This window comes from Sardina pilchardus, chromosome 9 (genome assembly GCF_963854185.1).
Source record: "Sardina pilchardus chromosome 9, fSarPil1.1, whole genome shotgun sequence".
NCBI classification, from domain to species: domain Eukaryota; kingdom Metazoa; phylum Chordata; class Actinopteri; order Clupeiformes; family Clupeidae; genus Sardina; species Sardina pilchardus.
Genome location: NC_085002.1, coordinates 14,022,994 through 14,034,471, shown reverse-complemented (window position 1 = coordinate 14,034,471; position 11,478 = coordinate 14,022,994). Strand labels below are relative to the sequence as shown.

At 44.1% G+C, this 11,478-nt stretch overlaps 1 protein-coding gene across 1 annotated transcript in view; it reads left to right on the top strand.

Annotated features, from left to right (window-relative positions):
- Positions 1-324: 324 nt before the first annotated feature.
- cadpsa (Ca2+-dependent activator protein for secretion a) overlaps positions 325-11,478 on the top strand; it is a 113,256-nt gene continuing 102,102 nt past the window's right edge. Inside the window, exons 1-2 of the mRNA XM_062544945.1 lie at positions 325-367; positions 565-924. Of these exons, the coding sequence (XP_062400929.1) occupies positions 592-924 (333 nt within the window). The 5' untranslated portion in view covers positions 325-367; positions 565-591. The remainder of the gene's footprint in view (positions 368-564; positions 925-11,478) is intronic.

Below are 11,478 nucleotides of genomic sequence, written 5' to 3'. Positions count from 1 at the left end.
TGCAATTTCGTTTTCGCGGAAACAGCGAAAATGAACAAACCTCTGGCAACCGCAACCCCACCCCCAACCCCAACAATCTGATTCTCCAGTTCAGAACCATGGTCAGCGCCTGCTTCGCTCCCCCAGGAAGTGGCCATCGTCAGCGCGCAATTGACAAACCACGGCAGGAAACACTGAAAATCGATAGACAAAACAGGGCTCTGAAAAGCTTATTCTCTCTTTACAGCCCTCCCCTCTCTGTAGTATCTCCCAGCAAATCCCCGGCGGTGACTGGAGAGTCAAAACGCCAAAGAGGCGTAAGCAGCAACAATTTCATTCGGTAGGGGTGTTTGTGTCGGCGCGACCAGTCTCACCAGACTCGCCCAACGTAAGTGTCAGTTTTATTGCATGCATGCATCTGGTGAAGTGTTTCTGTGTTCTATTCTTTACAGTATGACATTTACTTGAAACCGCGCAATTTGTAACCACTTTTCCGTGTTGCCAGACGCAACACTTGGTCTTCCACTCTTCGACTCATTCATTTTCTGTTTAGAAATTGTGTGTTTGCTTTTATTTTATATCTAGACTAGACGTTCATCAGTTTGAATCAAAATGTTGGATCCATCATCAAGCGAGGAGGAAACAGATGAGATAGTGGAAGAGGAGCGTAAAGTAGTGGCAGCTCCTAAGGCTGGCGCCCGTGTCTCCCCAAGTCGGACCAGTGAGGGCTCTGGTGGCTTACAACCCAGTCGGAGTAGTAATGTCCGTCCGTCAAGTCCGAGCCCTTCGGTGGCGAGTGAGAAGGAGAAGGAGGACTTGGAAAAGATGCAAAGAGAAGAGGAAGAGCGAAAGAAGAGACTACAGCTCTATGTCTTTGTCATGCGCTGCATCGCTTACCCTTTCAACGCTAAACAACCAACCGACATGGCGAGACGACAACAAAAGGTAAGAGAGCTAAGAAAATGAAGAATCTTTGTAAATAAATGAATAACGACCCAGAAAGAACACATTCGTGGTTATAAATAAGCCCAATAAGCAAGACAATCCATGCTGCTTCCTCACTTAAGTCTGCCATTTTGAACCCCCTCCTCATCACGGCCACCAGTTGGTTTCACTTCTCAATATCTCTCAAGGATTCTCTGGTGACAATACGATTCCTACAATGCATTTGATAATGAAAATGCAGTAGGTTTAGACAACTTTTATTCATTCTGTTTGGCAAGAACCCTACCCATTGCTTGCACTGATAAAGTACCGGTTGCAGAATTAAGTCCCTCACTGTCACCTGTTACATTACATGTAGGAGCTAGGCATAGGTCACTGCAAATGATACAGCACTTACAACTTTCTTCATTTGTTCTCAAGAGATAGGCAATTTAACACTTTGGTTGAGTTGTCCCTCATTAAGACACGTAGGCTATATTGTCGTTGGTTGCAGGGAGCCTCTGTCGACCAATTACCAGCGTTGGAAGTCCAACTCCCTTTGCAAAAATGACAGATGTTGTCTAAATATTTTGAGCGTCTATTTCCTTGTCTTTTCGGAAAGCTGTGGCTACCCTTTAGGTGGCGCTTGTTGAAGTCTGACCGAATGCGCATACAAAATGGGCTTGTCTTAATTTAACGCTGACAGTCAACCCAACCCGCCTATGAGTCGCAGTCAGTCAAGCAAAATCAGTTTACCATTTTAGTTGAAAGGGTTTGGTTTATCCTGACATACTCATCGTGTGAAATCCCTTCTAATAAAATCATGTTGTGGTTTCATATTTGATTTTCAAATTGATAAAGAAAATAAAAAACATAACATCAAAACATTGTTTTATTCTAAAAATGGCAGAAAAGAGATCTTGGTCTTAATGATACTACTGGTCTTACTTTACACAGTTCAGGATTTAACAAATGGTTGGCTAGATGAGAAACTTCATGACACTAGCCCTGAATGCATGGCATATGGCATGTTATCCTCTTCTGGGTTATCCTGTCACTAGGCTAATGTATGCAATATTGCCTCAGAGAATCAAATTTGAGTATAGAACCAGTGACCCTCACATGTTTAACCAGACTGTCTGTTCTAGTGCATATTGAGCAGACAGACTACATATTGTGAGGTGTCAAATGGCACATTGCTGATAAAATTCAACTTTTTCAGTTGATCTTTTGCTCAATAAATGCCTGTTATGAACTATAGTTAAAACCTCAGCCCAAATACAGCATTGCAGTAAATCCCAGCTGACACTTTGAGATATAGTTGTGAGATATTGATAATCACTATAGTATGCAGATATTATGAGACATGTTTTCCACTGTTGGTCAGTTGATAGCGTCCACTTTTTTTGAGAGCTATATCATGATTGTGACTGCAACAGAGGCTCTGAAAGCAGAAACCTTATATTATTCAGACAGATGCAAGAGGAGGAATAAGGAACTAGCCCATTTGTCACCCGGTGTATAGCATGGCAGAGAGACACACCTGGGTGTGCAGTAGTGTTATTTACATTCCATCTGTTCACGCACAAATAACGTATATAAATCTAAACAGATTTAACTGGCTGCTACCTATCATATCTGTAAGATATTTAGAGAATGCATTCATTTAAAGTTAATTGAGAAGGGAAAAACACGTGAATATTGAACCATGGGCTATTGGATGACCCAATAGACCATCTTTTCCTTGTTGTGATCATATGCTATGTTTGGCTATTTTACTTAAGCACTAAACAAAATTGCAAGAAAATAATGTAGTTATTGTTACTCTATATATTTTGTGTTTAATGAAGGCTACTCTTCCTTTTTATATTTGAATCCTATACCATGTCCCAGTGATCGTTTCTGAAACTATGAGTTCTATGCTGCTTTGCAGTCGTTCGGAGACCTGCACATGCGCACTGGTGTTTGTTGTCTTTTTCATGGGTGCAGATAGACTCAGTGCGTAGCAAGTTGCATGTGCTAATAGACACCCTGTATTATTCACTCTCGGGATGTTATGATGACATGTAACACCCAGTTGTACGCTCAGGTTATTATGACTAGCAGCTGGCCCTCCTGTGGCTCCCTGACTCTCAGATGATAGTAGAAAAGCATGTTATTGTTTAGACACATGCTCTCTGAATGATAGTGATAACCCTGCCCATGCCATAACAGAGCAGTGGAAGGAATAATGTATCTTACATGTTATATGTCACAGGCTATATGTGTTATATATGTGTGTTGTGCCCACATTCTTTGCTGTAGATCATGAAATGATTATCCCCTTGGGGACATTAACGACTATCTATCTATCTAACTACCTATCTATCTATCTATCTATCTGTCTGTCTGTCTGTCTGTCTGTCTGTCTGTCTGTCTGTCTGTCTATGCTGGGATAGTTAATTGAAGCTTCAACTCATAAGCAACAGGCAGTAAAGCCCATAACCCCCTCGATCCGTACCTCACAAGATGTACAGTATGATACAGTGTCTGGTTTATCCATTTGGCATTACTCTGATTAACTGTATATATTGCATCTCCCCCGTTTGTTTTGCTTGTGGCTTTGCAGAAGGCTTGTTTTCATGCTGTCGTGGTCTTTGGAGACTGTGTCAGGGAGAGGTGGGGAGGGGTGGGGTGGGTGGGGGGTCTCTCTCTCTGGATATGTTGAAGCCAGGGAGTAAGGTTGTTGATCTCCCCTCAGAGGGAATGTTTTCTAAAAATGAAAAGCGTCTTTGATCACTACTCAGAGTGACTCTTTGTTTTTGTGTGTGTGTGTGTGTGTGTGTGTGTGTGTGTGTGTGTGTGTGTGTGTGTGTGTTTACGTTGGATGTTTTTGATGAACAGTAATCTTTTGAAAATCATGAATTAAGTTTGCTCCCACATAGAATATACTACTGAATATATACAATACCGGTATATATATATATTATTAGTTTCCTGAATATTAATATTTCTCGCGGGCAATAAGGTTGATGCTATATATATTGTTCAACCTTCTGAGTCAGTGTTTTACACTTTTATCCCTATGAGAATTGCCTTTGTAAGCTCTTAATTAGGATATTTACAAGTTTAAACAGATTCCAAATCATCTGTCTTTCAAGTGAAATATGCAAAACACTGTGTGAAATAAAATAAATAAAAAAACACACACAGAGAGGAAGTGGGAGAGAGAAGAGAAAGAGAGAAGATGGAAGAAAAACACCACACCAATTACATATGCCTAAACCTTGTGTCTCATTTAGAAGAGGGATCCACCAGACGAGGATGAAACAATAGCCTGGCTTCCTTTCATCCACATTCATATATTCCATATTCCTAAGCTCTGGTCTTACCTCAGACTGGGTGCAGGTGAGGAGGCAAAGACAATTCACCATCTGGCGAGCGCTCCTCAACAATTGGCATGATGAAATTAGCCTGGCACCTTGATGGCACCCCTCCGCCTTGCCAGCTAAATCCTGGCACCAAACAACGCGCATACAGACAGCCATGCAGAAAAACAACCCACAACTGGTCAGCATTATGAAGCACGGCACACACATACTGTGAGCTCTTAGCTGATGCTGTTGGCAAACAAAAGTAAGGGAATACTCTAAGCAAGACACCTGTTGCCAATATGTTACCTGTGTGTTTCAATGCACAGATGTACTACATATTTTTGATGTGCTGATTAGACAACACCCTGTTATATCAGCACGACTCCTTTGTTCCCTTTTGATCTTTTTAGATCTCATTTTCTACCTCACATGCACAATATGGTAAATGTATTGGTCTGTCAGGGTATATTGGTCTGTCAGGATTGAATTTGAGTACCGGCAGGTGTTCCCAAGGGGCACTTAAAACAAGCTATTGTGTAGGCTACAGGTCTAATCTAATCATCGATGCTTAATGACAGAGTGCAGTATCCATGCTGCTTTGAAGAGCCATAGTCAGACTAACAGAAAATGAGCAAAAAACTTGCGAGAGCGACCATGTAAAAATGACCATTATCCAGGTGTGGAAAAGTCCAACTTCAGAAAGTATAAGTATCCTACCACATATCTGTGCCAACCACTCATGTAAACCAGCGTATTCTAATTAGCATAACTCTTATAGGGTAGAGCAGCTAATTGATGAGATCGACTGTGTTGAGTGCACAGATACAGTATAACCAATACATGGACTTTCTGAAGCTGGAGTTTTCCACCTCTGCCATTATCCATTATCTGGCTGTCTCAGACCCTCAAGCATTGGGAAAAGCCTAATGGCTGAAATGTCTGCTCACCCTCAGTAAAATCTTCAGCAAAGACTTTGTCTACTATTTTTACAGAGTGCGAACCCTTCCTGCCTTTCCTGACGCACCTGTTTAAAAATAATTTCATCAAGAGCGCAACAGTACCTTCAGCGCAACAGTACCTTCAGACCAATACCCCACAGGGGAAAAACACTGGGAAACAGCATACTGGTCCCATTCCTCCCCCATCAGCACTGAAGCAGCCGTCATATTGTGCCAGGGAGAAGATAGATTGTGTGGGTCAGGGACACCTGTGGCTTGAAGTTTACCTGCACCCAATATCCTTTAGTTGAGATTTGGATGTGTAGTTTTCATTTTAGATTTGGGACATCAGAGGTTTGTTATTACAATAGTTAACTTGGACAAGGGGAAGACATTGAATTACACACCATTTCCATGTGTTTACTGACATGTGATTATGTGTTACGGATTCTACTGTAAGTTGCTTACATTGGTATGCGACTGTGCTTTGTCATGGATATAGATACTGTATGCTGACATTGTAGATGAAGCTGGACACCTCATTCTTCCCCCTAAATCTAACCTATGACCCTACAAAGACTTGACCGACACTAGCTGATAAGAGATTGCATTTGAGAGGTTGGCAGGGCATGGAACAACACCAAAATTATTTTGAAACTATTTCCGTGTTTGTTTTTTGGCAGTTGTGTGGCAGTGTACGGATGTTTTTTATTATTATTATTATTCTTTGCCAACCCGGTGGATTAGCCTGTGTTCCACATTATAACGCTATGAATTGTTGGTAATTCCCTGAGGTAAATCCTGCATGAATGCTGACTTACAGAAAGGGCTCAGAAAGTCAGTGGGCGAGCCCTCATGCAGTTCCCGATTTCACAGTGGGACAGTTCCCATGAACTAAACAGGAATGCGCAAGAAAGTCTGTGAATCTGTGAGTGTGGAGAATCCATGAGTGTGGACAATGAGATTGGACCCCCTGTCTGTATGTGTGTGTGTGTGTGTGTGTGTGTGTGTGCGTGCGTGCGTGCTTGCGTGCGTGCGTGCGTGCGTGCGTGCGTGCGTGCGTGCGTGCGTGCGTGCGTGCGTGCGTGCGTGTGTGAGTGTGTGTGCACACACGCACAGCTGAACATCTCTACGGCTGCTGTCTTGACTCATTCCAAAAGAATCAGGATGAGATCATGAATTATTAATGGCGACACAGTGCTCACACTTAATGATGATCGAGGCCATGTCAGGTGTCTTACTGCACAGTCAGTGGTGGCCCCACATCGCAGGCAGAGAGCACAGCACAGAGCTTAATTAGAGTGATGGCTGACAGTGATCACTCTATCCTTACTACACACACACTCACACACAGACACACACACATGCACACACACACACAGGCACACACACACGCACACATACACAGACACACAGACACATACACACACACACACACACACACACACACACACACACTATGAATCTTAATGTATGTCAAATATGTCAAAATCACTCCGGGCCTGTGTGTTCTGTATAATTGGCAGTCCAAGCTGTCCAAGCTGTACACTATGTGTACTCTTAGCCTGATCCACAGCTCTGAGTCCAAGTGATTTATAAGTGCAGTTCTCTATTTGTATTGTCACCACCAGCCCAATATTTGCACTGATCTACAGGCTGCCACAGTAAACAGTCGGCATACTTGAGAGACGTGACCTGCCTCTTGCCTTTGCAGTTGGTGTGGCTGTGGGGGCAGGTTCATTAGCCATCTCTCTCTCCCTGGCTCCCTGGCTCCCTGCAGACCGACACCCTTCCAGTGGGAGCCTCCCGAGGCATCATGGGATTTCATGCACCAAAACATCTTAATAGGATCTTTGCAAAGTAGCTCTCGCATCACCCAAATCGCTGTGCAAAACACAAGTCTATTATTCTCTGTTCTTGTCCTCACAGACTAGTGAAGGAAGAACATCTTAATCCTCACTTTTCGCCTCGATTAAAACATGCTCTCTGTATTCTGATATCATATCACGCGGTGAAAGCCAAAGCAGCAAAAAAAATACCCTTCTGAAGGTTTTCTCTTTTCCCAGTGGTGTCTCATGCTGGTGAAGTACATTGTGGACACGCTGGTAACAGCCCCTATGAGAAAATGGACTGCATTAGTGGTGCACTGTCCAGAGACCAGATGGCCCGAGAATGTCAGTCTGAAATAGCTGGGATGGGAAGGTGCTCTGTGAGTCCAAGGAAGAAAGGAACACTGTGTCCATTCTGAAAGGACTGGTCATGACTCATGGGAAACCACAGCGCTTTACTGGACATGGACAGTGAGGGTGTGAAGTCGTTGATTGTATGATGGCATCATATGTTTTTCTGTTGTTTTTGGTACCTTGTGAACTTTTTAACTGAGAGAAATGCTCTCATGTTGGCCATGTTTGTTAGATATATCTTGTTCACTCTCCCCATCACATAAACATCTGTTGCCGGATGATTCAGTTTCATGTCTCTGTAAGAACATATTTCCAGACATGCTTATAGAGGCACAGTGAATGTTGATGGCACAGTGCACATTTTATAGCTGACAGGCCACAGTGAAGGAATGAAAAGAAAGTACACTGGGGAAATCTTCCTCTTTCCATTCATGTCTGTGTGTGTGTGTGTGTGTGTGTGTGTGTGTGTGTGTGTGTGTGTGTGTGTGTTTGCGTTTGCATGTATCGGACAGTGTGCTGACATGCGTATGCCCAACAATAGCGCCCAGCAGCATACCACTCCGCTTTGTGATTGTGCACACGCATGTGTGTGTCCAAGCTTCGGGGCACAATAGCCGTCTGCAGATGCCCACTTCCCCTGGCCTTTGTCGCCTGCTTGTAATCTGGGATTACACGTCCATTTGCTGACCCTCATCTGTTACGTCAGAGCCACGTCTTTGTGCCAGTGTCGGAGGAGAGGATGAGGAGGAGGAGGAAGACGAGGAAGACGAAGATGAAAAAGATAGCCGAGAAGAGGCGTGAAGGGGTGAAACTGGCGAGGAGGAATTTGGTAGGGGAGGAGATAGGAGCCGTGAGTGTTGGGAGACGGATCTGCTCCCTGGGACTGACTGGCTCCAAGGCAGATGGATCCATGATGAGGGCAGCTTTCAGAGATGAGGAAGCGGGAGCGGCAGCGGCAGAAGCAGCCTGTGCTGCACGGCCCTCTGGGTAGACTTAAGGGAAGTTAGTGTTGAAGGAAACCCTGTGAGCAATGAAGCCGTAGAGTCTGCTCGTCAGAAAGACTGCGATTGAGTGTGAGAAAGGGAGCGAGAGAGAGAGAGAGACAGAGATTGTTGTAGGGAGTTTATACCTGGATTCTAGTCAACTTCACTCTAGAAGTCTTTACACCCCTCCGCTCTTGTCTGCAGTGTTATGAGGAGGAAGAGGACCGTTTACTCACAGTTTTTTGGATACTTATAGATTTTGTCAATCAATTGGCAGCCATATTTGGAAAGTCTTACAATGACATCAACATGTTTTTTCCCCCAGTGAGACTGAACCATTATCTAAGACGTGTAGTTAATGCCCTTATGCATAACAGAGATACCCTGGAAATCCAGAGTTCTCGCGAAAGCACATTTTGAAATGTGTCTGCAAGATACTCTGGCCACGAGCAATGATACACCTATCAAGCTAACCAATCAAATCGGCGTAGGCGGGACAAAGGCGAGCTGAACTGATGACGACAATGCTACAACTTTCGTTTTTGGTGGTAGTTATCCAATTGCATTGAAGTCAGAATCAATCAGAGTAGGCTAAACATTGGTCATAGTGTTATCCAATTGCATGCAGTGAGATTTTCAATCGCTTGCTTGGTGCCGCCCCTCAATTTGGGCCATTTAAATTTTTGTGTGGCAAGACCCTTAATCTAAAAGATTCCAGGGTCTGGTTTACTACCAGGCTATAACAGAGAGGTTACACATAGCATGTAACTGAAGCGTTCTGTTCCTGTTGGATCTGCTGCAATAATTAGCTTCCACTGGAACCAATGGAACTGGCTACACCCGACGTGATAGCAGCGCATACGTTCGAAAAAATTAGATAAGATTTCTACAACTATTTTTTGTCTGTGTTTTTACATCAAGCCAAGAGTTTGGTTTGTAGTTTTCCCCACTAGATTTACACCTCAATTTGCTGTATTCTGTGTGTGTGTGTGTGTGTGGGGGGGGGTGTGTGTGTGTATGTGTGTGTGCCTGCGTGTGTGTGTGCTGTCATGGGACCAAGCGATTAGCTTTTGCTAGGAAGCTGTTACAGACAGTATACATTGGTGAAGCACATTGTTTATGGAGAATAGCCTCTGCTGTTTGCCAGAATCATGATCTGTCATTGGTCCTACATCTCCATGGATCTGAGTCCATGTGGACCACGCATAAACAAGACTGCCTACCCCGGAGGACATGCCCACACACATGCATGAGGCTCCTCCATCTTAGACATGGAGCTGTCTAACGGCACCCTACGTTCACTGGGAAACCAAGGCAATCCCAACCCCCAGACCCTTGGGTGTTCTCTGAGCAGAGCAAACATCTGATATATCTGGGTTGCTTTGTAATCACACACACACACACACACACACACAGACACACACACACACACACACACACAAACACACAAATATGACATACAGGGACTGACAGACAGACTCATAATTGCATAAAATCACATTGACGTGCGCTGAAATATGCACACAGACAATCCCATGTTGACATATGCAAGCATGCTTGAGTGCACTACATAGGAAGAAATACACTTGTAGAAACCATTCTGATGTACTTGTGTAACCTGCGTTGTGTTGAACCACTGTGGTTCAACCCCGTTCACGCCCGGACTCTACGACTAACTGACTTGTTCTCCATAACAATATCCCACTACAACAATATTCTCCTTTACTTTCCTTAGCAGAGATTATCTATATGCATGCTATTAAACCATTCCATGACATATAAAGCACACGCACACACACACGCACACGCACACGCACACGCACACGCACACGCACACACACACACACACACACACACACACACACACACACACACACACACACACACACACACACACACACACACACAGTGATGGCTGGTGCAGCAGCAACAACAACAACAATAACACATTGCATTTATGGAGCTTATGCACTACACTCTAAACTGACAGGTCAGTTCAGTTCAAACCAAAAGTATTTATAAATAAATGTTGTTGATGTAAACAAACGCGTGTAGCTCTGTAGGGATCAGATGCTTAAAATACTGTAATAGTTCTGATCCTGCCAGTGACGGATAAGGTGCTTTATAATGACAACGATACTCCACAGGATTCTATGTTATAGCTATTTTCCACTCCCCGGTTATAGTGTTTCCGCTGAATACTGGACCAGTTTTTTTCTTGACTGAAAATTCTGAAGAAATTGTAAAATGGCGCATACAGCAGGTTGGAAAAAAACTCGCTGAATGAATTGAGTCCACATTGACTTCATGTAGAGCAACATTCCATTGTATAGTGTGCTCTGCTCTAAACCTTCACGAGGGCACACGTCATAAACTGCTGGCCCTTCGCTGGAAACACCTCTCTGAATTATTTCAACAGGCCGATATCTGAAGCCACTTACTTACAGTAACAATGTGAACATATCTCCACTGTAACCATCTCTTCTCCAACCGCTAGATGTTTACACACATACTTCATCACCTGTTTGAGTCTTATAGACTCTCCTATTCCTTTTGGCTACACTGTTACATAGCGCTTGCACCTTTTGCATGGCTCCCTCCTCTTTTTATGAACATGGCAGTGAAAACAATTAGAGAGACATGGTACACTGGCATTCCTGTCAGCAAGCCCACAATGGCTCCCGCAGCTTGAGGAGGCCCAGAGAGTATTCACACAGACACGAGGCTCCACACTTCACTGCTAGCCTTCATCAGTAAAGCTTAGCTTTCCTCATCATTACTGTTCATGTCAGCCACTACATGAGCATGAGTTATGTGTGTGTGTGTGTGTGCGTGCGCGCGTGTGTGTGTGTGTGTGTGTGTGCGTGCGCGCGTGTGTGTCTGTACATGTGTGTGTGTGTGTGTCTGTGTGTGTGTGTGTGTTTCTGTGTGTTTGTGTGTGTGTGTGTGTGTGCGTGATGAGTGTGTGTAAAACCACTGGCCGGCTTTGCTCTGCCCACTGTTGTGTGTTGTCGTGTGTGTCATAATTCCATCTGCATGTCCATGTCTCCCCTCCCCCCTCCTCTCCTCTCCACTCATCTGCTGTCTCCTCCCCTCCCCCACCCAAGTCGTAGAAAGC